This window comes from Chaetodon trifascialis, chromosome 5 (assembly GCF_039877785.1).
Source record: "Chaetodon trifascialis isolate fChaTrf1 chromosome 5, fChaTrf1.hap1, whole genome shotgun sequence".
NCBI lineage: Eukaryota > Metazoa > Chordata > Actinopteri > Chaetodontiformes > Chaetodontidae > Chaetodon > Chaetodon trifascialis.
In genome coordinates, this window is record NC_092060.1 from 27,786,782 (window position 1) to 27,812,964 (window position 26,183).

Below are 26,183 nucleotides of genomic sequence, written 5' to 3' on the forward strand. Positions count from 1 at the left end.
CGCACTCGTGACAGAGTCTGAATCACGGCGATCTCATGTGGCGCCCCTTCAGCGAGACACAGGATCATCTCGTCACCAGTCTGTAGGTGAGACGCATTATTGCGCCACGCAGGCATGTAGTAAAGAGTTGTTTTCACACATAATTACAGGTACAGCAGCAAAGTCCCGTCACGAACTCCGAGCACAGCAGCTCCTGTGATCTCACAGTCAGGCAGGTTGAATGCAGATGCTCAGTCACATTCACAGCTGTTGACTTCTGAGTCAGAGGCTGATGTCATGATCGCATTAGCACAATCTACCTTCAAGAAAAAAAGACTTTTTCAAAGCTGTGAAACATAAAACACATCAGTGCAATCACACTCCTAAAGGCTTTACCAAGACTTCCATTATCTGTATACAAATCGAACCCTGATGAGGATTCATTAAAGGCTGGAAAAAGTCAGTCTGATGATTTTTTTAAAAGGTTAAAAGAGTTAAATGAATTCGTTTGGAACTTGTTTCAGCAAAAAGATCTCATCATCCTAAAGATCACTGAAATAAAAAATGTATAACATCACTAATTCAAAACACAAAAAAAGCAAACAGGATGTTTAACCAGTGACTCAACCACTCGGAAGAAAAGCAAAAGGAGAATCCAAGACAAACACTGGGCTTTGTGTTCAGAAAGAGCCTCGTCCTCCTCATGAGACAGCGGGCCCATGGAGATATTTGCGGTGGGTTGCTATTAATAAATCTGAGTCCTGTGGGAAACACAGAAAACAGATCTCCGGTAGTCTCCCCAGTCGCGTCCTCACCGCTTCACCCTCGTAATTCACAGAGACTTGTTCTCATTAAAGAGAGGCTGCGAGTCAGGACCGACGCCTGGAAGACAGAGTTCATTATTGGCCGAGGTTGGCGGTCAGCACGCGGTCTCAGCCCCCAGCCGCCCACCCGCTCCCTGGCCAAACAGAAACATCTGGGAATGCAGAGCAGAAGTCACATTGACCTGAGAGGCTGCTTCCAGCACACTGCTGAGAAAGAGGCTTGTGTTGGTAGTGAAGTCGAAGCAGATAAGAAACCAGTCTGCAGATTAAATCTTTTTAAAGATTGTAAACATGACCACAAACGTTTCCAAGGAGATTCTCATGATGGTTTCATTGGTGAGATGGCTGTGCAAGCAGCAAAGCACTGTGTAGCTCGGGTAATGGTGAAGGTGGGTGAGCCTGAGTGGCCAGGGGCCCCCGAGGGGACTAAACCACCATCCTGTGGTCCGTAGGTCAGGTGGGAGATGCATTTGTTCCAGCATGCAGTGGACCTGCTTTGAGGTCTTCTCCAAATTGGACATTCAGCCTGAACCAACCAAACGTCCTCCCGTCAGCATGAAGGAGGAGCAGCTCGTCAAATGACCTCCTGTGTTTTGAGTTTTGCTGCTGGACTGTTATGTGCACATTTGAGTTAAGGACTGTAATTTTAAGGCAGAAAAACGAGCTTATTGGCTCAAGTGTCTCCCTTGCAGCTCTGCACTCAATGTTTGTGCAACAAATCCGGCGTGTCTTCATACCCAAACTGGCTTACAACACCATGTGTGGCTACATTTTCAGCATAGTTTTCCCCTCTGGGATGGGAGCTCCTCACCATGGTATCATAAGAGCCAGAATGGGAACAGGGATGGCGACAGAGAGATTTCTATCCAGACATTTTCCGCTTGTTCTTCTCAGGCACTCCGGCAGGCCTTCATAGAGGAAGTGCTAAAGACATTTCAAACAGCCAGTGAGGGAAGCCAAGACTTGACAGCAGGAAACAACTTCCTGAGGCGGTTTGGGGATCCAACCAATACAGAGGAAGCAGTAGAGGATCTGTTCTCTGGGCAGCATAAAGACAGGATCTCTTACGTAACTGGGTGGATTTATACGTTCCACGTCAAACACAGGGGGCCCTCAGCGGGTAACGGACTTCTATGGGGAAGGGGCTGAGTCTGAAACCCTACTGGTGCTGCCAGCCAAGTACAACAGTCCAGAGCAACAGACTGAAGAACTGCCACCTTTTTATGGAGGAGTATTAAAGTGAACTCCAAAAACAAAGCAGTTAAACCAGCGTTTTGTCCATCGAAGAGCAGTTAATCCTGCTGAGTATTAAACGCCTCCATTTCACTCAAGCTGTGATTTGGGGATTGTACAAAATGTTTGGGAGAGGGAATAATAGAGAATCTATTTTTTCAGTCAGAACTGTACACATGAAACTTACCACACATTCCACATACTGCAACACGTGTAGGGCCGCAGCTAACAAAGAGTAATCCGATTAATTAAAATGACTGAAATTGTCCTTCACAATGCTTGTTTCGTCCAAACAACAGTCCAAAACCCAGCTTTACGAGCCCCACTGGATGAGAAGCTCTCACCAGTTTCGACACACTGCTGTGGTCTGCGGCGTGTTGTGAGGCCTCTGCATCCCGGCAGCATTCCCTCGCCCTCTGAAGTCGTTCTGCATGTGGTTCAAGTTGAGGACTCTGGCCCATCTGAGGAGGAATGCTCATCAAAATAAACTCAGCTGGGCTCCTCTTAGGTGGAGGTTATTCTGCAGAGGACTGGCGCGTTGCTGTGTCAAGCTGCAGGAAAGCTGAACAAACAGGAGTGTTTGTTCGTCACTGAGCGGCAGATAAAGAGGCGTCGAGAGCCGAAAACGTCAACGATGCTCCGGCAGACAGGTGGCAGAAAGCATGCTTCTCTTTGTTTGAAATGGCCACAGAGTGCATTTCTGGGAAAAGGATGCAGGTTTCCATCATGAAGTCTACAGTGAGAAGAACGCTGCAGGAGGAATGAGGCTTGCTCAACCACAGGGATGAAAACAAGGCACATGAGGTCCTTATCTGGCCCCAGACTGAAATATTTTCCCTCACCCTCCACTTAAAGAAGTTTTCTCTGTATTTTGACTGCCGCCCGCGACTATCTGCACTATATCCGGTGCAACAATGCCCCATTGTTCGCTTACAGGATGAACACAGAAACTGCTTTTGAGTGAAGCCAAGAGGAGACTCCCACAGAAGCTCCCACAGGCCGCCGAGCAGTATATCAGCGGCAGATAACCTCAGAGAGCACCAGACCGGGGCTGCGTATGTGTCTGACAATCTCGTGTGGATTTCAGAGAGGGTAAGAAGGAAGATGTGGAGGGGTGCCAGGGGGCTTATCGTCCAGCGGCTGGCTCAAATCAAACCTGAACATACTGCACGCAGCAGTGATCCACCTCCAGCCCTGCTGCTTTCACCGCGGTCGAATGCTGGAGCGGCTGGAAAATGAACATTTCTTGGTTATTTTCTTTACAGATGATAACTGTGTATTCCATATAAATGAGCACAAATGAAGATTTGTCACAGAGGCCGACTGACTGCTGCTGCATTGACCCGAACGACTTGAATATACAATGACTGTCACGTCGGCACTCTTCACTCCTGAATGATTTATCATGATTTAACGATTCCTAAAAAAAAAAAGTCTGGTGCCAAGCAGCCTTTTCACGGTGCCTGCCAAAAGTTTTATTGGTTTGTGAAATGTAATTAACAGACAGATCGTTCCTAATCTTCATTTTATGCAAGAAAAGAACATTTTTGTGGATTATTCACAATGTTTTCCTGTGCTTTCGATACTGACTACCTGTGGCACATAAAATCAAATCAATTCCATTGTCACGAGTGGTGCGAGTAGTTTTTGTACACGCTTTGTATGATCTCTTTTTTGAAAACGCAAAACAATTCCCTAAGCTACAGCAAAACCATGACAAAAGAGCCAGAATTAAACTGTTTCACTGACTAAAAATCTTCTAACAGGACGTAAATGAAAGCATCTCCTCAGGGACGGTGTGTTCTCTGCCGCCATAAGAGGTAAAGAAAAATTAGGTAGTGTGTGCAGCAACTGCCACCGCAGCTGAAAAATTACAAAAACTCAAAATTCATAGACTGAAAGTAAGAAGCCGTTGCATCACTGCTGGCTGTGTGTGATTGACAGGTGAATCACGCCAAGGCTGCGTTCACGGCGTGCGGAAGCCGACCTTTCACACCAACAGCAAAGTCACCGTTAAGACTGCGAAACTCAGATGTATGTATTTGAGTTTGCTCTTAATAAACCGGCAAACAGATGACTCAGGTAAGCAACATGCACAGGTAACATCACAGATTTAATGGATCCAATGCTGCACTGTCAGCGCTGAGAGTGTTTCAGCCTCCACACAACCAACATACAACCGTCGTCACGTGAAGTGAAGCACGAAAAGCATTACCAAAACAGATCAGAACAAAGGGACGTTGTGGATTTCCACCATGAGGGATTAATCTGCCTCTGCTCTCATTCTGGCCCTTAGTGCTGCAGAGTCAAACGCTTGAGGTAAAATGTACAGCCAGACGGGGAAACTGTGACTTCACGATGGTGAATTTATCAAAGAAAGGTCTGTGGTGAGAAGGAAAGTTGGAGCGGAGTTGCGGCTGAGGTGGGTGAGGGGTGGGCTGGACCGTTGGAAGTGGGAGTGTGAAGGGTTGGACCAGTTAAAGCTGGAGGTTAAATATAGCAGGCAGAACAGCGCTCGCTTGTTGTTCGCTGGCTGAAAAAAGAAAGAGAGCTGGTTCAGCGTGTTGGTGACGGTGGCAGGTTTGAAAGGCAAAGAAAGCCTCTGAGCGTCATTCGCTACGGCCTGCGCACATGTATGAGTGAGAGCAGCAGAGGCCAACATCTGGCATCAGCAGCCACGTTAGCTTCAGACGCGCAGAAAGCACGTAAACACGGCTGCTCTGAAGCAACTGAAATGACTTTTCTAACGCCCTGTTCCAGATGGACGCGGTGGTTTTGTCCAACACGTTTACTCAAATGTTGGACAGTAACATGTTTTTATGCTTTTCAAAAATCAAAACAGAGAGTGAGATCTTTGTGGATGTGCAGCTTTTTGCCTTCTGCCCAGCTGGCACTGAACGCACCACCGGCTGAAATATTTGAGGTCCTGGCTGCAGTTTTCCGTGAGAACAGCAGCAGTCAGGCCATATGGGAGCCAGATATGTTTGCAAATGGAGCAGCTCGCTGGCTGTTGGCGTGTTTACTACAGGCGATTAGCTTCGGAGCATTTCACAGCTCCTTCTCAAGCAGCTCGACTCCGTTAAAGAAAACAAACTTCACTCTCAGACCAGGGTCCTCTGCAGGCCTGCGAAGGCCGAAAACTACTGCAGGATGAATTTTTCATCAAGAAAACACAGAACGAGTCTGGAGGAGCATGGGAAAGATTTTCTAATTATATCCATTAAACAGAGTTTGCTGATAAGAGCTCCTCAACTGTAAAATGGCTCAATTTCAGAGCGCGCTTTCAGTGTCTCAGGGGAACAAAGACGTTCAAGAGAGAAACTCTGCAGGAAAGAATCAACTCGGTGGCATGAAAACAGCCAAATTTAAGACGCTGAATATCAATCAAACATCTATTTTCACTTTCAGTTTGGAGCAGAGCTGTGATGTGAAAAGTCATGTGAAGATTGTCTCGAGTCAGTTTGACTTCAGTTGGTCTGTAAGACCGATTCCTCACAAGTTATATTAACATTTCAGCATCATCTGTGTTTTTATATTCAGCAGGAGCGATTTATTTTTACTACTTCATTGAAGTATGGATGTTATTTCAGACTGATTGTAGAGAAAAGACAAAGGTCTGAGACAGACATTTGACTTCAGCTGATGTGTTGATGTCCAGGAGGACGTATTCGTTTCTGATTGGACACTTCATGCTCTGTAAGAGGAGATGCCAGTTTTTAAGAGTTTAGTCCTCTTAAGGTTTAATACAGGTGGTTTAATAATGTTTAAAGTGGCTTATGGGTATTTTAACAAAGGTGATGATGCAGAAAAGATGCAGCACAGAAGATCAGGAGCAGACTAAAAACAGCCTACAAAGTTACACCATCATTATTCAGCTTTTTTTTAGTTTTGTTTTTTAAACTATTATATTTTTTTGAGGCTTGTTGGTTTAAAGCCACTGTTACTAAACTTAGTAAACTCTGTACATGTTTTTGTTGTAAAAACGATTGTCACTGTCACTTTGTATTGTGGCGGGTGGACGAGGTGGACAGCTGGACCCAAATGAGGGGACACTCTGAGGTTGTTAGGTGGAAAAATACTCATCCTGTGTTAAAGGTGAAATACCTTCCGTTTCATCCAAAATCCAAACTCCTCAAATGTGATTTATTTTGACTTCTTCTTGGTTATGCTGCTTTAAAAAGCTGCAGGAGTCACGGATCCACTGAGACGTGAGGCGGAGGGAGTGGCGGACGATATAAACATGCTGAAACATGAGAGCCATCAGTCGCGGTCCTGAAGAGTCACATGATGTCTGAGAATAGTGAGCGAGTGACATTACATCAACCCCTGATCCAGAGATAAAGGCAGAAAGCCTCTGAAGGTTTGTTTGTGCACATGAAGTGTGGGAACCTGCGGCCTGACTGTGGAGGAACCAGTAAGAATAAATCCTGGCTGTCGTTAACTGACGGCACCATCACATCAAACAGGCAGAGCTCTGTTTTTGTTTTTTATTTAATAAGCTGATTCATAAATTATCGCACATAAAAGATTCTTTTCAATAGTTACAAAGTGAAGAGCAACTTCAGTTAGCGCCTGGAAAAAATAAAACCAACGAGGAGAAGACAGTTGACAGCGGCGGTGGCGGTGGTTGGTTTGATCTCGACTAATCAGGAGTTCACACAGCGGAGCAGAGAGGAGCCGACGAGGGGGGTGGGGGTGGGGGTGGGGGGCTTCAGCATCCAACCACTGTCAAATTAAATTCCCGGGACACAGACGGCTGTCGTCCGTCCTCAGACTAGCAGCAAACAAACCGGCGACATGCGTTTCGTATTTAGAGCACATGCCGAAAAACAGCAGAAGGAATGCTCGTTTCTGTTCTCCAGTGTATTCAAAGAGTCTGAAAGTAAAACCGGGGAGCGAGGAGGGGAATAAATTAGAAAATTCAACAAAAAACAAACAGCACTAGCTACATGTGAGGCTCACGAAAACAAGTCGAACTAAAACGTGTTGAAGTGGCATCTTCGTGGCTCGACTCTCCTCTTCTCCTCCCAGCAGCGGTGGATCTGACGAGAGGCTTAACGAGGGGTCAGCGTGACGAGAGGCAGCGAGGAGCGTTTCCAGAACTCATTTCTTCATTTTATTCCTTTCTGTACTTTAATCCTTCTCTACGACTGTCCCCTCCTCCCCTTCTGATGGTCAAATCCCAGCTGACCAATGAGCTTCGAGGGTGGATTTGTTTAAAAAGAGGAGGAACGGGAGGTAACCCGCCTCGCTAAGACCGGTCTGAAGGAGCGATGGGAGTCCGTCATTGGCTAACGCTAGTTTTCACTCTACGAGGCTGAAATCCTGTTTTCTGGCTCTGGTTTGAGGACTCTAGCGGCTGCGGCTTGTCTCTGCGTGATGGGAGCCTACTTGGACATTTGCTGCTGAATGTGCTGCAGGAATTCATAGTATGAAGAGGCCGAATCCGAACGATCCTCCACCAGGTGCTGGAAGAAAGTCGCTTTAGCCGAAGCATCGTCCCTGCGGGAGGAAAGACAAGCAGAGACGGGAGGGTTAAGAGGGTTTTTTAAATTTTAGATCCATCTAAGGCTTCTGAAATGCTGAAACATGAAGACAAGAGTTCAAACTTTTCATTGAAATCGGGAATTTCCTGATCAGAGAAGCAAAGAAATGAGGAATTTCTGGTCAAATGGTCACCACTTTGCTTTATGACTAAAAGGGACGAATAAATTGAGCTTAATGCTGTTTCATCCAAATTTATTAGCTGGGGCTAAATAAAGAGAATTAAACCAGAATGCCTTTCCAAAATCTGCAGACTGTTTGTCAGACGAAACAAGACATTTCTCAACGGAGAAGAGAATCAGCAGATTAGTGTGTAATAAAGATCATTTAGGTGCGGCTCCACCGTCAGTCATAGAGCCTAACGTGGTTTATAGTCTGAAAAGAGTTGAAATTTAAAGCTTTGCGACACCACCTCGGCCGCGGCTGTCACTCAGCGAGCTCGCTCTTACTATGTGTTTACACTGGAAGCTTTTTTCTGTCAACCTCAGGCCGATCTCTGCTGAGCGACGCCGATCTGGCCGCGCCCGGTTTGTGTGCAGCTGTGTGTGGTCGACAGCAGGTCGCTCCTGGAAGCGTGTTTAAGAAAGCAGAGGACAAAACATCTGCGGTGCTGTCGGCGTTTTGTCCTGAACAGCTGAACTATGAGACACACAATCGCACACTCGCACGTGTGACGTGACCGTCGCTTCCTCTTGATGGGAGCTGGACACTGAAGCATCGAATTATTAGCTTCAAACTGGTGAATCTGGGGTTTCTCAGCGGGTTCAGACACAAACCGTATGAACTATAACTGCAACATGTCCAGTTCAACTCCAGCCAGGAACATTTCCTCTCACCATGCCTTCAAAATAAAATCTATAAAGTTACCGATCTCAAAAATACTGCTTCACTCAGACACCACTGCAGACGCACCATCATCTCTGGCACAGAGCAGACTGTAATCTGTTTCCAAAAAGTATATTTCTATATATACCGTCTTCACATTTGAGCACGGAGGCATTGTAACCTGACAGAACGTTTCGCTTTGACATTCCTTTCGGGTGGAGTGAAGAACAAAGTGGGCATTGTGTGGCTTCAGCGCTCTAAAAAGAACCAGAGCTGAACAACAAGCTGAAGGTATTTCACGTTTCCTCGTCCACGTCTCAGCAGGGATTACAGCAGCAGAAGAAGAGAATACAAACTTCTACTGAGGCTCAATCTGAGCCTTCTCATGCCTCCTAACTTTGGCCGTTTGCTAACATGGGTGGTGGAGGAAGTGAAACTCATTCTGCCGTTAAGATAATCTGAGGTCAGTGCTGACAAAACATTTAAAGGACAAACAAAGAAAACAGCCTCTTTATGAGCCTCAACTCCAGCATCTGGATGTCGCGCTGGACCCTGAGCGCTGGTCATGTGCTAATCCAGATGTGCGGCGGCGCTTACTTGACGACGTGTATGATGGAGCTGAACGCTCTGTTGTCCTGCAGCCAGTCGAGGAACGCTCGCACCCTCTCAGAAAGAGGAGTCTCCAGCTCAGGAATGTGACTCTGGGATTCATAAAGGAAAGAGAGAAGCAAAACATCAGCACTGTTTTCTTTGTGTTTTAGACTGGAGGCAGATGACATGGAGTCACAGTCATCTCAGCGACACGGCGCGGTTAACGGAAACATGCCTGTGGTCTGCACTGTGCGGGCTGTAGGTGGTTCTTGGACGCTTCAGCCCCTTCTAGAGAAACACAATAAGCAGCATAAACAAGAGCTGACGGCTGCTGTTTGCAGCGGGTGTCAGCGTCCCGCCCGCGGTGCGGCGGTGACAGAGCTTTCTAGGTAACTGCACGGTTTGTTAGAAAAGCTGCGCCAGCAAATCTGTTCTGCTGCATGAGTTGTTTTTTTTGCAGCACTCTTTTATTGTGAATCTGTGACTCATTTTCAGGGGAAATATGTGCAATGCTGCATTGCATCATTCATGCCACGGCTGGGCGGTGGCGCGTCATGTGAGAACGCCGCCGTTTGCCTGATCGTGGTCAAAGTTCATCCGCTTTCCAAATGACAAACATCACATTTTCAGGTGACAGCTGCTTGTCTGACTGACCATGTTGGGGGGTATTGAAGCGTAGTTGGGGCAGCCCAGAACATCTCGGATGAACATGTCGTTGCAGCATTTGCCGATCCAGAGATAAAACACCTGCGCAGACAGAAAGAGAGCAGTGTCACAGCAGTCTTTAAAATATTAACATCTGTATGGCTAAACAAGCTGTAATAAAAGTTAAAAGGTTCAAAAAGAACAGTTTAGAGAGTTAAATGCTCAAATGTTAGGTGTCAAGGGCCTTTAAGGAGTTAAAACACATTATTCTAACATCTAAAGCAAACGTCCAGGAATAAAACTGTTCTTAGCTGATATTTTCAGTGTCCTTAGACTAAATTTTCTTCTCACAACAATTCAATTTCCTCTGCATTTAATTTCTGTCGAGGTGGAAAAACCCTTAAACTGAATCATGTGGCACAACAAGCAGCTGGGCTGTGACGCTGCTGTTATCCTTCCAGCAGGCCAATAATAACTCTGCACTTGCCTTTAATTTACTTCGATTACACAAGTTTCTGATTAGCAGCTTGCTAAAGCAAACAACTTGACAGATTTGTGGCAGAAGAAGCGACAAAATCTAAATGAGGAGAAATAAACAGCCTCTGACACTTGAAGAACAGCATCCTGAAACAAGGCTGAAATCTTACGTAGCCACAGTCCATGAGGAAAGCTCCGTCTCTGCTCAGCCTCTCAGCAGACAGGTGGAGCAGATGAGGCTGGGGAACCACTGTGTCGTTCAGATGGAGCGCCCCCTGCAGGCGTGACACAGAGGGTGCAGTGGATTAGCTGGAGGGCACTCGAGTCTGGTTGTATTTTCATATAAGAACTAAAGTCACACAGAAACTGACACCCTCAGCTCAGCTCTTCACTCCCACACTTTGAATTCACTTCACTGACTCATGAAATTTAGCCCAGTCTCGTCCGTGTGCTACCTGGTCAGACATGCTGTCCAGCCGGTACAGGTCGGGATGAACCATCCGCATCAGCTGCTGCAGCGGCTGCGTCTTGAACTCACACATGGCGGAGACGCGCTCGTCCAGCCGTGTGCTGGTGCCCGTCCGCAAGGCTTTCTGCAAAGACAAAGAAGTGCGCTTTAATGCGAGCGCTCGTCGTTCATTCTCTGTCCTGTTTCTCGGCCTGATGCCGCGTCACACATGCAGTAACACAGCTTTGAGTTACAGAGCAGCAGACGGAGCTCAACCATCATTCACCGTCTTTGGAGTCAAACAAACACACGGCTCCACAGAGCAAATGCTAATTGAAGATGATGGTACTGTAACGAGGACGGATTACACTAAGGCGTTGTCGAACAGACCGACAGGAGTGTTTGTCTCACATGACACAAAGGGTGTGAGCGTGTCTGCAAGTGGACACACCCTGGATGTATGACTGGACACGTCCTGGGTGGATGAATACAGTCACAGAACATATAGAAGTCTGTGCGACTGTAAAGCTTTTATTAGGGTGTGTGAGATTATGTAAAAGCAGCTCATATTTTAGGATGTATAACACTGATTTATGGGGGGATTATTGGGTGTTATTATGGAATGTGTGTGTGTTTGCCTGTGCGACCTTGTGCCAGTGTGTGTATATGTGTGTGTGTGTGTGTGTGTGTGTGTGTGTGTGTGTGTGTGTGTGTGTGTGTGTGTGTGTGTGTGCTGATGCCCATCCAGCAGCCACACCTGTTTGAGCAGAGCGAGGATGTAAACGGGGAAGAGGCGCATGCCAGCGGGGACGACGAGGCCGGACTGCTGCAGGTTCGACACGTTGCTCTTGTAGGCGCTCACCAAATCCACCACCGCGTTCACCAGAGCGTCACGAGCGTCCGACAGGCTGGACGATATCGACCGGTCAATGGCTGAAACGCCAGCGTGGAGGAGATTAGGTCTGATGTTAACATGTGGATTAAAAAGTGACAGCTGAGGGTTTACGCCACAGACTCACCCATGTTAGCTAGCAGACAAGTGATGGCCTGAACGTCAGCGCCGGCGTACACGTCACTCAGCTGGTTGACCACTGGCAGGCACAGAGTGTGGACCCGGATCCGCCTTTTTCCTACAGGGACAGAGGGATGACCAATCAGAAACAGTCATGCTGTAAATGCAAATGGTCACATTCCAGCTGTGACGATCAGCTGGAACACGTACGTGCAGTAATAAATGAGTAATGAATCTGTCAAATTTTCAAAATAAAACACCCCAGACTCCCATTGTGGAAGCATGAACATTAAGGAAAAATGACTGAATCAATAATATCAGAGCAAGTCAAGAAAATCAGACAAACACTTCGACAACGCTCTCGTGGGGTATGAAGGCCTGCAGTTGCAGCCATGCCCGGTGGAATCGAGGCGAAGGTGTGTCAGAGTCTTGTACCTTTACTGGAGGTGTAGAGCAGAGCAGCCTGGAAGCAGGCCAGGGACGAGTCCGCCAGAGAGTCTTCGATTGACATCTGGACAGCGAAGGCAGAGTCTGGGTTCACATTGGCCAGGGACAGCAGGTCGGTGGAGCGCACGAAGAAGTTACCGTGGAACGTATGGATGGATAAACCTGAAAAATGCACAGGAAACAAGCAGAGAGTCATACTTAAGTCTCTGTTTTCAGCTCCTCTGTGCGTCTGGCTGCCGCGACTCAGTTACCTTTAGTGCATCGTATTCTCATCACCGCCTCAAAGCCGATCTTCCTGGTGAGGTAGCGCTCCAGATCTCTCTGGAACTTCTCCAGCTGAGCGGGGTTGTGGATGTGATGGAAGGAGGGGTAGTAAAAGATGCTGCCCGCCGAATACTTAGAGATACACGCTGAGGAAGAGGAGGAAGAGGGGGGAAGGTATTCATTTACAAAAACTTCCACAGTGACTTTAGTAGTAAATATTAGCATTAAGCTAATGGGAACGCTCTGGCTCTGAGAAGTTTCGAGCTCGCTCCTCCTGAGGACGGCAGCTGTGGTAATCTTGGATTAACAGCAGTTTGAACGCTTTGCAATTATAACCCATCAATGATGATCCACCGCTGACCGAGCGGATCAACGGCAGATAAGAGGATAATGCTACGAGAGCTCTTTGAAAACTTTCAATGCTCTCTGTGCCATAATTCAGGCGCTCTATTACAACTCATTGTTGCTGCTGTGAGCGCAGCTGCCGTCCTGTGTGAAGGAGCAGCCAATCAGCTTTTCGGATCCACCATAAAATATCTCTCTAAAGTGCGACTGGGGCTGATCCTATTAGCTTTTGACACAGCCAGTCACTTACAGAGAGGAGAGGAAATCAGACCCAGCGAACCATCAAAAAGTCAAGATATTTCACTGTCCATCAGCACGTTGTGCCTGCAGGTAAACAGACTGACTGACGGATGCTGAGCTGAAACGTCGGGTGTTCTTACATAGCGAGGCGAGGTCAGCGTACTGGGAGCTGAGCAGGAACAGATCCACACCAATCTGTTGACCTGAGCAGTCCAGTGCCAGTTTCTTGTAGAAGTCTGTGGCCGGGCCGAGGTGCTGAACTCCCTGTTAAAGACACAAAGAAATGCTGTTCAGCTCAGGAGAGGAACAAATCAGCATCATCGGGTTTGATGTACGATAAGCAGACCGAGAGCCAGATTTGTCAAAAGCATGTTTTCCTTTATTTCCATGTTTGTTCTTCAGACCAAAATCCTCCTGAAATCACAGAAGCCAAAGAACAGAAAATCACTCTCCCTGAGAGAGAAAGCACATCTGTTCTGAGTTTGTTTTATTCAGGGAATTTGGAGCACTGCTGCAACCTCAGATTCAGATCAAAAATAGAACACAGACGATGAAGATCAATAAATCACTAAAGCGCAGACTTGAGCTCTGCGCGTCCGCTTGAAACTGAAACATGAGGTAATGAGATAACAGGGAGCTGAGGCATGAAATATAACACGTTACTGAGAATTCTAGGACAATGCATATAAATCCACAAGACGGGGGGGGTGAAGAGTCATTTTCTAGCTAGATTTCAGCGGATCGCGGCCCCACCCTCAGAAGTCTTTTTGGCTGATAAAACGGTAAAAGACGTTGGTACAAACTTGAAAGCATTCCTCTCTCTCACCTTCGTGCTCGAGCGCTGGTTGGGGTCTTCCCTCGACTGCAGCGCGCCGGCCCCCAGCGTCGGCAGCTGGGTCTGACACACTGTCACGCGGCCCCCGGTGGGCGACATGAGCTTGAAGGCGGCCTGAAGCGCCGGGCCAAGGGCGCTGTGGGTCTCCCTGCTCTGGCTGAACATGGCCGGCAGCGACGTCAGCAGGTCCTTCACCAGCTGGAAGAGGAAGGAGACAATAAATGGGGGGTGTGTGTGTGTGTGTGTGTGTGTGTGTGTGAGGAAATGATGAGAGGAATGGGATGAAAGAGTATTTACCTCTTTGCTTTCCTTTAGGTTCACCATTAGACTGTCATGAGACGGGATGAAGACATCTGGAAAAAAAAGAAAAAAAATATGGATTCATGACAATTTTCATGAAACTTCCAGAGTATTTTAAAATACCTCGAAACAAAGTTTGTTGTTAAGTGTAGTTTAGCTGCCAACTCCTATAAGAGGTTAAAAATCAAAGCTCCTGTCCTCAGTGCGCAGCCTGAAGCCTGATTTCAGCAAGCAAACGTACCGTCTATGTCCGACACCACCAGCATCTGCGGCTGGGACAGCCCCTCCTGCAGGTTGTAGAAGTGGATGGTGTTGTCGAAGGTGAGGAAGCCCACCCTGGTGCGCGTGTCCCCCGGCAACCTGGAGCACATAACAACCCTGTGTGAGAGCTAGTTCAGGTGGACGTACGACCATCAGCCGCTCAGGAACATCTGTATATTTCCCGTCTTGTGTTTCATGAGGAAATCACACTGTTAGTCATTATTGTTATCATCGTAACAGCACTCACTTATCCAGGTTGTCCAGCAGTGATTCACAGAAGTACTTAAGGTAGCCGGCTTCCACAGCATTGTGAGACACATCGAGAACAAACAGGTAGACCGCCGGCTGAGGAGGCCGCAGCTGAACACACAGGAGGCAGAAACACAGATACAGTCTTCAAAACGTGTGTCATCACATGTCGAGTGTGAAGTCTGTAAGACGTCTTTGTTGCAGCTGAGCGTCACCTCGTGTCTGTACTCTTTGTTTAGTCTGTTAAACTGAAGTCGCCTCCAGATGTTTAAGACCAGGCTGCCCTCTAGTGGACAAATGGTCACACTACATGAAGTTCAGGGCCAGAGGAAGCAGCTCACCATGTAGTCTGAGGAGGCGATGAACTCCACCGTGGAGTTCTGGACCTCTGGTCTCTTGTGGGGCTCGCCATACGACCTGGTGACCGGGTTGTACATGAACTCATCTGGAACTGAAAACAGAGCAAAACGATGAAATAATGTAACCATCACAGCACACTGAATCAATGATATTACTTTCTGAGGCAGGATAACTCGGGACTGGACTCGTACCATCATTGACCCGATAACAGAGGTTACACTTCCACCTGCGCTGGTCCAGGAAGGTGACGAACGGATTGATGTAGGTGCGACAGGAGCGACAGCGCACGATCGTGTTCGACGTGATCACCGGCAGCTGCTGCAGAGACAGGAAGAAAAAAAGGAGGAGAAAAGGGGTAAATATTGAGGCAAAGCACAGATGGGTCATGTGAGCTGAATATTTTACATTTTGTCTCAGTCGTGACCTTTTCTCTCATTCCTCTCAGCCGGCCACTGAAGAGGAGCTTTGTTTCGGTTTCTTGGGGAATGTGGAGGAACAGATCTGAAAACGTCGTCTTTGTTTGACCCACTTTTCTCTATCTTCTGTTTTTAGGACTGTGTGATTGAATGACTCCTCCTGCCGGTCTACTGGGGTCACCTGAGGTCATTCCACACTTTGACGTCACAGTGAAGGCAGATTTTGCTGATCACATTTCTGTACTTCGACTTTTATTCACAACTGAGTATCTTCAGATTATCAGTGGAGGATGAATGTTTGTTTCATACTTTAAACACAGATCATTTCAGTGCAGAGGTGTGCAGTGTGAAAGTGGTGAGCGGTGTCGTGTGAAGCACATGCTGAGTGTGAAAGCTGCGTCCACACACGTGCAATGAAAGCAGCAGAGACTGAGCACTGACAGCCGTTACAGAGGCCAGATGTCTATCCCAGACCGTGGATGCACTTTCAAGGTAATGCTTCTGTTTTACTGCGTGAATATAAAGGAAGGAAACATCATTTCACTCAGCGAGTCCCTTGTAAATCGACTTAAAATACACTCGGCCCGCTCACGTCTTTTTCCAGCTTACAGCACCGTTAGAACACAAAGGAGCGGCCGGACCACGTCGACGCTGCTGCAGCTGCAGGGAACAAAGTTTCCAGCCACTTCCAAACTTTTACAGGCCTTTGGCTGGCGGCAGCCTTCAACTCGTTCCTCCTGTGGTATCACTGCTCTCTGGCAGGACAGACGCCACATCGACGAACACCTCTATAAATACACTCACTCATCCTCCTGCCTGTCCTGCTGCTGACCGTCACAAAGAAACATCTACAGACTCGTCTGCTCAGTTTGTTGTGAAACAGTATTTAAGTAATAGTTAGCAACTTCTTCATATGACATCACACAATCTTCTTCTGTATCATATCAAATAATCAACCAACATAAATCTTTATTTTCTGTTATCGTCTCTTTCATGGAAAAAATGAAAACACAGGCTGAGACGTGCTTTTATTCAAATCAACAGGGACAAACTGTACAAACAGAAAAACCTTTCATTGGACATGTATTTTGATTTCCGGGGTTTTAGGCGTCAGATCATACCTGTAAGTCTCTGAAGGGGTGCAGGAGGAGGCCCAGAGGGAGCCTGGCCTTGTTGAGTAAAGCCTGGGTCTGCGGGATGCTGGTCAGGGTACATCTGAATGTTCTGATCAGCAGAGGAGGGAGAAGGATTACACATCCACGTGATGAGACGACGACAGAGATTCCGTGAATGAGAGAAACAGAAGAGGAAAGAATTCATTCAAAGAACAGATATGAGTAAACTTTACTCACTGAGGACTACAGTTGACCTTCTTGAGCTCGGGGCTGAGGTTGGGTTCGGGGGCTTCAAGGGGCCTGTGGGGCAGCAGGTTCCTCTCCTGCAGCAGGTTGACTGGCCTCAGGGCCTCCACCTCCAGCTCCGGCACCCCGCTCAGCCCCCCCAAGGCCGCAGACAGCTGGGACAGGTTTGGGAATGGCTGCGCAGGAGGGCGGGAGACAGAACTGGTATTTAATCTTGTGATAAATCAGAACGGATCTGTCGATACAGCAAGAACGCTCCAGCTGCTGCAGGCGAGCGTGGAGAAGAAGTTTCTGCAGCAACTCTATCAACAGTTTCTACAGAGACGAAGCTGACGTCACGTGTTGCATCAGGCTGATGCACAAACAAACACACATCTGGAGCCGGGCGGGTAAAACGCTTTTCACTTGCAAATAAGAAACAATCAACAGTAACAGAACTCTCAGCATCTGTTTCAGTCGAGCTGCCGCCTCACCTGAGAGTACTGCTGGTAGCTCGTCTGGTTGTACAGGTCACGAGAGGGGGACGCGTCAGCGTGGGAGGGGGGCCCCGGCCTGTAGGCCGGCTGCATGCTGGGGTAAGCATAGCTACCATAGGGCGGGGCCTGGTTGGTCATGTCGTTGGAAGGCGGCATGGAGTCTGAGCAAAAGGAACTCAGCGTTAAAGAAAACGGACGCAAAGATCAGTGTGGCTGTGTGCTGCATTTTGGAAATATAATATTTATGTGGGAAGCGTGTGTGCGTGTGTGTGTGTGTGTGTGTGTGTGCGTGTGCATGTGTGTGTCCCATTTTCATCATAGGCTTTCACATGATTTGAGGAGTGCATCTCATCATCCCTTCACTGCAGAAAAACACCTCTCTCAGATCTCTGCTTGGTGAACATTTCATTTTTAAGTAGAGAAGTGTAGAACTGTGCTTTTCCTCGCTGTAATTATCTCGTCGCGTTGCTCTTCTGTCCACACTTTGCATCCACCTGTCGACCTCTGCTTCCGCTTTGTGAGAGCCATTTGGCGACACAATAGATTTACTCTCATCAAACCAAGTCATGGCCGCATGTAAAGATATCAAATGTAATGACTGAAATCTGCTCATTAAGCAAAACTCAATGCCTATTATTTAGATGAAGAGTGTGTTTGGGATCAAAACACACCTGGATAGTTTCCCCCTTCCAGGGAATCATAGCTGTTGGGCACCGGAGAGGCACTGCCAGTGGAGGAGGAGGAAGTGTCGCCACCTGAGAGAGGCAGAGAGAGAGAACGAGTGAAAGGATTAAAAACAGAAATAAAAAAAGCAAAGAGGACTGGAAAGAATGAAATGAGTTAAACAAGGAGCCACTGGGACAGCAAAGAAAAAACACAAGGTTGGAAGATAAAAAGAGGGAAGGTCTGAGACTGAAGGACGACTGTAAGAGAAGTCGCAAGAACTAAGGAGGGAGGGTCAGCGAAAGAGGAGAACAAAGGAGGAAACATTAAAGAGGCTGGAGAGCAGTTTGTTTGTTTGGCCATGAAGAACGGCGAGTCTGTCCCCCCCAGGCCTCAGAGACAGAGGAGAGAGACGAAGCAGAGGGAACACAGGAGAGAGATCACGATGAAAGGATGCACTTAAGTCCTGAAAAGCCGAGCAGATGAGTGCATGGTGGACGGCGTGGGCCTCCGAGGACAGAAGACGTGGACGGGACAGAGGACAAACGAGGGCAGAAACATGAGAGCAGCAAAAGATTAGAGGGATTATGTGATGGGCACAGAAAGGCAGCCATTGTTTTCATCCCTCTTCATCTCGCAAGTCTTTCATTTGCTGTTTCGTACTTTGGTCCATTGTCTTCATTCACTCTCACACACACTTCCTTTCTCCCTTCACACTCTCTAACACACACTCCTTATTAACTCGTGACTCTAAAAATGCAGCAATTAGCCAGAAAACAGTGGAGAAGTCAAACTGCTATAAAAAAAAAAAAAAATGCTGTAAAAAAGCTTTGTTTTATGAGGTTATTAAGTTCATGTCGGTGAGAATCACTAAATGTAAACTCAAAGGGAAATTTACAAGAAAACTCCACAGGTGATTGGTGATTTCATACACTTCCCAGGATGCCGAGCACCCACAGTCTGATGAGTTGTGTCTACAGGCTAATTTGGCAATTTGTCCCAGAGGGAAACCACAACATCCTGGTTTGACACAGGCTCCCACTTCCTGTCTGATTCTCTCCTGTTTTCTATCAAATGAGAGCAGAAAAGATAAATTAAGACGGCAGATGCATTGCATGATGGTCTGCAGCGGCTACTGTTTTCCCCCTCGTGTCCAATAATGAATAGGTTTTCCAAACGGATTACAAGTGTACAATATTTGAATGAAGCCATTAATCCACGAGGGCCGAAAGGAGGGATCAACAACAGCAAGCCGAGACACGGCAGGCCTCTGGCACAGAGCTCATTGGACGGGACGCGATCCAATTATCTCCAACTAAATCGGACCAGCACACTGCTGGATTATGTGATCTGGAGGAGGAGGACACCAGGACAGCTTAGCCTTCTTCCTCCTCCTCCTCCTCTTCCTCTTCTCCTTTGTTCTGTCCATTCATACATTCATAGAAAGGATGCTGCTCAGAGGTAAGCCAGGACTGTTCAGAGTAAATGCTCCTAGTTTGCCTTTTTCTTCTAACCTTTCTAAGATTTTTGGTCATCGCTTGCCCCCCCCCGGCTGTTGCCTCCCCTGATAACTAAAGATCCAGTCATACTGCTGCTGACAGGGTCCCCCCCTGTGATCTGATTATCTACAATCAGCGTAAACAGAAGAAAAAAAGCTGCATGTCCTCTGAGACTGTCCTCAGGACCACACTATGTCCACTTTACGTGTTGCAAGATGCAACATGTGCCTGAACAATCAACTGAGACTCGCCACAGACCTGCCATGACAACAAGCACACCTTCAGATGCCCAGCTGAGACGAGGCTCGTCTGGCCGAGCGGCACGATGACTCAGCAGGTTTGGAAGAGGCCGCGAGGAGACAAAGCAAAAAAAGTACTGTGTGTGCCTTCAACACACGGCTCTGCTGAACACTGTCATTTCTCAGGGCAAAGCTTCTCTGATACCAGGATTTTCTTTTCTTTTCTGTGTTTTCCATGTAGACTGAATCTCTTTGGGTTTTGGACGGCCGGACTGACAAAACAAACAACATGAAGACGCTGCTGAACGCTTCAGAAATCTCTGATTGACATCTGTCTGACATTTTATGAACCAGAAGATTAATCAACAATCAAGATCATCATTAGCTGCAACCCTGAGTGAGATAAACATAGAATATTGTATGTATGTGTGCATGCATGTATGCATATATCCATGTGTGTGTATATATACACACACACACACACTACATACATACATGAAGTTTCTTCTTTTTTTTCTGTTACAGCCAAAACCGCAATTTCCCAAAAGCAAATGATTAACTCGACTCTCTCTCTTCACACTAAACTGTGATTATTGCTGAGTGGGAACTGACTGAGTGACAATCTGATGTCATCGCTCACAGACTCCACTGGTACCATAATGCAGATCACATGATCACACTGTTACTTCATTTGACTAAAAAAATAGTAATGCATTATTTTATAATGGCAAAAAATAAAATAATATTGAAGGTTTTGTTTTAACCAGTTGAAGAGTTTTGTCTTAAAGTGATGCATTAAGTGTGAAGACACCGATTAACATCACACTTCTGATTCATCCACACAGCAACAACCAGTATTGTTGTTGCAGCAGACGCCCCACGAGACAGACCAGGCAGAATTAAAGGGGTCACAAGGGAAAGCTAAAACAAGTCTCTCATCGAGAGACGTGTAAATGAGTCCTAACTGCGAAGACATAATCTTCAGCCATTCTTCATCATGGGGAGCAGGAAAGTCAGCAAACACATGCACAGAGAGCCCGGACCTGCTGGCAGGGGAGTGGCTATATTTAAAAACTTGTTAACCTCTGGGCTGACGACACAACACCTGAGGGACAGTCATCAGCAGAACACCTGAGCGGGACATAACACACACACTGCACGCATGACGGTTCAGGCTCAGCACAGTGCTGTGTTCTGACACACAGAGCACTTCAATCTGTCTCTTAATGCTGGCAAATAATGAGGTTTATCCTTATTGACTGTAAGCAAACTAATGCAAATTTAACGTGGTTTTAAAAAGAGGTAAAGTCAACATATTGGTGTCGCACATTGACATTAAAATAAAGACAGAAGCATTTTGTGAGGTGGACACTTCAGGGATGCAGTGAATGATGATTTTCATTAGTTACTTTCATCCTGTCTTCATTCAGGGGACTTTCAGTGAGGGCAAAGCTCTTTCTCAGCACCGCATCTCTTAATGTCTGAAGGTTATTCTCTCTTGATGAAACAAGTAATTATTTTATGTAACCAATGTCAGAAAAACACTGAAAAATGCTCATCACAATTCTTCAGAACCAGCGTGTTGCCAGGTTTGTCTGGCCATCAGTCCAAAACCCCAAAATATTAAATTAATAATATGAAAATCAAGATGGGCAGCAAATCCTCACACTTCAGAAGCTATGACCTATTGATCTTAATCAAGTATCATCATCAGTTGCTCATCTACTTGTTTCAGCACTTAACGGCCCAACAGTTAATCCTCAAAACACAGGAACGTGAGCTTATAATCAGAAAACAGCCAGCTCATATCCACGGCCATGATTCACTACCCGAGCTCTGGAGCTGTAAGAACACAAATTATTGATTCAGCAGATCCATCAGCAGCCACAGCTGGATGTCTGCTGGTGATTGGGAGTTGCACTACAGACAGATCATCAAATCCCAAAGGCTGCTGAGTGAGAGAGAGCGAGACAGCATGCAGGGACGCCTCCCCCCGCAGCATGACAATGAAGACGAGCTTCTGGCTGAAGCTGCTGAGCTAGCTAAGCTAAGCTAAGCTAACCCACTTACCTCTCACCTTTCTGAGAGACAAAACTTCACGCCACTTTTCAGTGATGGAGCAACAGAGCACAGAACACACAGATTTAGACGATGATTCAGAGCCAGTGCTGATGACTGTGAGGGGAAAGATGGCGAGCAGCGGCTGCACTTTGGAAGAGGCGGCGGGAATGGGATGGAAAAATCTGATTAGCCTATTAGAGAGGGGAAAGTGTGAATGATGAGCGACAAACTGATTAAGGGTGCTGGCAGTGACAGGTGGCCGTCAGGCACAGAGGAGGACGTTACACGGCAGGGAATGGAAACACACTGACGACAAACATGATGGGCGTCGCTCTACTCTGAGCGGACACAAAGCGTGAGGGCATGGCAGAGCTGGAGGGGTTCATGGGAGGGCTGAAAGTTTTAATATGAAGGTTGGTAGGGGGAAAAAGCTAAAGCAGACCTGCTTCCTCATCCTCCTCCTCCTCCTCATCATCATCATCATCATCATCATCATCAGAGCTGGATGACGAGGGGGCTGCAGCTGGGCCTGAGGTGGCGGCAGAGGCAGAGCTAGCTCCACTATTAGCAACATATCCGTACTGCATGCCTGTTGGAAGGGGGAGTGGGAAAGGTACATGAGAACACTGGGTAATCGACAGCAGACAGGACGGCGGCGGCAGCAGTACACTTCATTCCATGTGATGTGTGTTTCAGTGTGTATCAGTGTGTGTGCGTGTGTGTGTGTTGAAGCCATGAACTAACTTCTTCCGTTCATTGATCAAGTAGCTGGTGGTCTCCCCAGTTTTTCAGACCAAACCTTGCGCTGATGATCTTTGTTTTCATATGTAAGCGTTAAAGACCCTCAAGCGAAGATGAAAAAGGCTCTGAGAGTGAGTTTGATTGACAGCTTGTTTTGCAGCAAGGTGTGTTGCCTCACATTAACTCGACATTCAAGTCTACATATGAAACCACCTATGTATTAGAGGCCAGCCGCCTGCAGTCCAGACCTGTCTGCTTTAAAAATGTGTGGCACACTACGAAGAGCAACTGCAGTCGTACATCGAGCAACAACAGGAAAGAATATCACTTTCAAAACTTCAACGATTAACGTCCTCACTTCCCAAACACGTACTGCGTGTTGTGTAAAGAAACAGAGCTGTAACGCAGCGCTAAAGAGGCCCCTGCTCCTACTTTTTTTGGAAAGGGCTGCAAGCATGAAATTCAGAATGAATGTGTATTTACAAAAAAAACAATAAAGTTTATCAATATGAACATTAAATATCCCGTCTTTAAAATCATCCAACAATGGTTGCTCTAGATCATCGATCTATGGTGAACAGAAACATCTCTAAAGTCACAGTAGGACGCACCGTCTTCTGATAGTTAGTTAAAGTTGCTTTAATATGGGTGTAAGAACAACCCATCGTCGATCATCCGTTCAACTGTCGATTTAAGATCTGACTGCCTATCAGCACAAACCTACGTGAGACCATGCAAAGCTTCAGAGTCAACAGGTTTTTGCAACTCAAATTCTGATTAAATGCAGGTGCAGCTGGTGCAAGAGCCCTTTGGTCTGAAGCTGCTCAGCAGACAGCGGAAAAACTCACAGGTCACACCCGAAATAAATCAGCAACTGGCTGCTGAGTTCCAGCCTGAAACCCTCAAATTTGCATGGACACACACCTACACTTTCGAAAGTGTGTGTGTGCAACAGATTACACGGGTCACATTTCCAAAGTGCAGCTGTGAACACGTAGACGATTCACAGACACGTGTGCTGTAGATATGAGCAGGGTTTCAAATATTTAAAGTGTAGATCTAAACATGCGCTCACTGAACAATCTGGACCAGAAAAGACAAAATCCAGGCACCAGAGCACAGCAAACGTTATGTTTCATACAAATACCTCATTTTCAAAAATTAAACCAAAGCAAGGTAGAAAAAAATCCAACCAAAACACTTTCCATATATACATATAAACTTACATACGTGAGGCCCATTGCTAACATCCCTTTGTTAAAACACTCATGGCCTAACTTTACAAGCTGCTGTTCATCAACTCCAGCAGCCCTGAAGAGCAGTAACAACGCTGAGTCATCTTTTTGTGTGCATCGTGTGAGTCTTAATGAACTAAAATTAAAATCTGCTTGTTACCTTGGTGGTGGCCCGGCGAGGAATGGACTGAAGCGGAGGGCGTTCCTGAGGGCGGTCGGTCTGCGTCTGCGCCACCGCTGCCGTGAGCGACCCCGCCGTAGGACTCGTAGCTCTGAGAAGCCAGGTGGCTTTGGTCATAGTGTTGGTGGGCTGTGGTTCGGAAAGAAAAGTACAATAAAATAAAAATGAAGGTCTGCGTGACCAAAGATTCAACACCTGTATGAAGACTGAAATCCAAAAACCTAAAACAGCATTAAAAGCAGTAACAGACTTAATGCTGCTAGCAGTCGTCTCAACCCTACAACCACCTCTCTAGGAATACTAGTATGTTTTGATGATTTTTCACTCTTACAGTGACCAATGCGAACATGGGTTTTGGTCTCGCCTTGAGCACAAATGCAGGCGTAAAGGTGCAGGTGCTCTCTATGAGCAGCTAGTCAAGGTAAGTGACTTGGAGAAAAAAGTAAAAGATCATTAAGTAGTGAGACAGTACTTCTGTAGTCATTTTGAAAGCCACATTAAGAGACACACGTGAAAAACAAAGGCAAAGTCCAAAAGCTATGCATACATACATCCCTTTGCAGCACCAAACACATACACTGCTCTGGCATAAACCTATTATTTTAAGGAATGCCAAGGATTTTTTTCACTTTCCTGCCAGCTGCTGATCAGCCTCATGAATCAAGCATCCACACATACCTGCGTTTCCTTGGCCATTGACTGTTGGTGCCAGCTGACTAGGGGGAGCCGCACTGTAGCCCGGCTGCACCGCTGTAGTGGAGGCAGGCCGGGAGGCGCTGTACTGATGTAGGGGTGCACCCATGTGGGTTGGCATGGCTCCAGGCGTGGAGGTGCTCTGGGAGGAACTCAAGGTGCCGTACTGGCTACTTCCTGGCACAGACGGGTACGAAACAATCGGGTAGAGGGGAGCCCCAGGGCCGCTAGCTGGCGCAGGCACCAAACTGGGCTGCTGCTGCTGTGGTTGGGAGTGCTGCGCTGGGGCTGTGTGGTACGGCTGCTGTCCATAGTAGGATCCTGGAGTGGCGTAAGGTGGATGCTGCTGCTGCTGGTTGTACTGGGCATTTGATGGTGGTGGTCCTGAAGGTGGGAGGGTGGGGTATGGCTGAGAAGGAGGGACAGAGCTGGAGGGAGCACTGTATGGAGAGGGTGCTACATGATGCTGAGGGATGTGGTGGTGCTGCTGCTGTTGCTGATGGTTGCTCTGGTAGTAGTTAACACTGTGGGCACTGTTCGTAATGGGAGCTTTGTTGGGAGCAGGAGCAGAGTGGGCAGGGATGGTGGGGTGGCTCTGGTGTTGAGGTGGGGCTCCATAGCATCCTGTAGGTGGATACATTGATTGGTACGTCTGTGCTGGACCTGAAAAGAGGGAAGGGGTGGTAAAGTTCACATTCAATGAGCTTGATGTGAAAAAATATTCATATTTCACTTCTACTGTCAGGGTGTACATCAAGCCAGTAGGAGAACAAAGTACAGAACAGAGGTTAGCAACAAGCTTTGGCAGCAGCTGTTATTTCAGCAGTGAGGGTTAATACCCAGTTAGCTCTCAAATGAATCTCTGACAGCACAGCAGCAGCCATCAATAACAAGGACATTATTTCAGTGTACATTTAATCGACTAGTTGTTGATCAGAGCTCAAATATAAAGTGGATATTATTAAATGATGATGCGCAAAAAAGGCAAACTGATAGCCATCGTTTTACGTTAGCTTAACAGCTACATGTTAGCCGCTATCTCCTTGCGGTTTCGATACCTAAGTTAGCTCTTCAGGTAGCTAAGGTTAGCAACAGACTAGCTTTAGCTGAAACACTCAGTTTTTCCGAATTTAAAGGTGGTCTTCCCCCTTTGTATTTAATAATACTTTTATGATTAATACAAGAAGACAGTTGTACAAAAATATATTGAAATCAGCAGCTCACTAAGTATCAGTCATCACAGAGGGTTAGCATGCTAACGCTAGCGAGCCGGCTAATCGCTTCATCCGGCCTGCTTTACCATTGTGGTAGGGGGGCGCAGCTCCACCGTTCGGCGTCGAGTTCTGGCTGTAGCTGACGGAGCTGTTCAGGTTTGTGAAACCCGGCGAAGACATCGCTCGGTCCTCCCGTCCTTATGCCCACAGATACACGGGTGGGTAAATACACATGAGCTGCACTGTCCAGAACCTGGTGTCACCTCAGAAATGCGGCAGAGAGGCTGCTGCTGGTCAGTGAAGACCCGGGCAGCCTGGCCAGGTCCGCTCGGCTGAGAGCTGAGGCTTCCAGTCGGGATGCTGAGGATCTTAACTGACTCCTGGCTGTGGTTCTATCACTCCCTCTTGTGGATTATCTCTGCAAGTATATATAATTTAGGTATTTCATTTAAATACTTGGTTATATCATTATTTTTTTTTTACATACAGACATATATCTCTTTAATCCAATTTATATTACATAAC

At 46.9% G+C, this 26,183-nt stretch overlaps 1 protein-coding gene across 3 annotated transcripts; it reads right to left on the reverse strand.

Moving 5' to 3' along the window:
- Window positions 1-6,509: 6,509 nt before the first annotated feature.
- Window positions 6,510-26,020, reverse strand: sec24b (SEC24 homolog B, COPII coat complex component). 3 transcript variants are annotated; one of them, XM_070962848.1, is made up of 24 exons: window positions 25,745-26,020; window positions 24,430-25,107; window positions 23,731-23,880; window positions 22,037-22,183; window positions 17,804-17,887; window positions 17,130-17,293; window positions 16,648-16,832; window positions 16,417-16,519; window positions 15,071-15,194; window positions 14,861-14,970; window positions 14,518-14,630; window positions 14,251-14,369; window positions 14,007-14,062; window positions 13,701-13,907; window positions 13,015-13,138; window positions 12,277-12,435; window positions 12,014-12,187; window positions 11,586-11,696; window positions 11,324-11,499; window positions 10,574-10,711; window positions 10,289-10,393; window positions 9,651-9,743; window positions 9,003-9,106; window positions 6,510-7,538 (listed from the first exon to the last, which is right to left on the reverse strand). In XM_070962848.1, the coding sequence occupies exons 1-24, from the start codon at window positions 25,836-25,838 to the stop codon at window positions 7,424-7,426; spliced, it is 3,633 nt and encodes a 1,210-aa protein (XP_070818949.1). In that variant the 5' UTR covers window positions 25,839-26,020; the 3' UTR covers window positions 6,510-7,423. The 3 variants fall into 3 exon arrangements, with proteins under 3 accessions (XP_070818949.1, XP_070818948.1, XP_070818950.1); XM_070962847.1 differs by having other exon boundaries at window positions 15,071-15,197; XM_070962849.1 differs by lacking the exon at window positions 22,037-22,183 and having other exon boundaries at window positions 15,071-15,197; window positions 25,745-25,972.
- Between the last annotated feature and the right edge of the window lie 163 nt (window positions 26,021-26,183).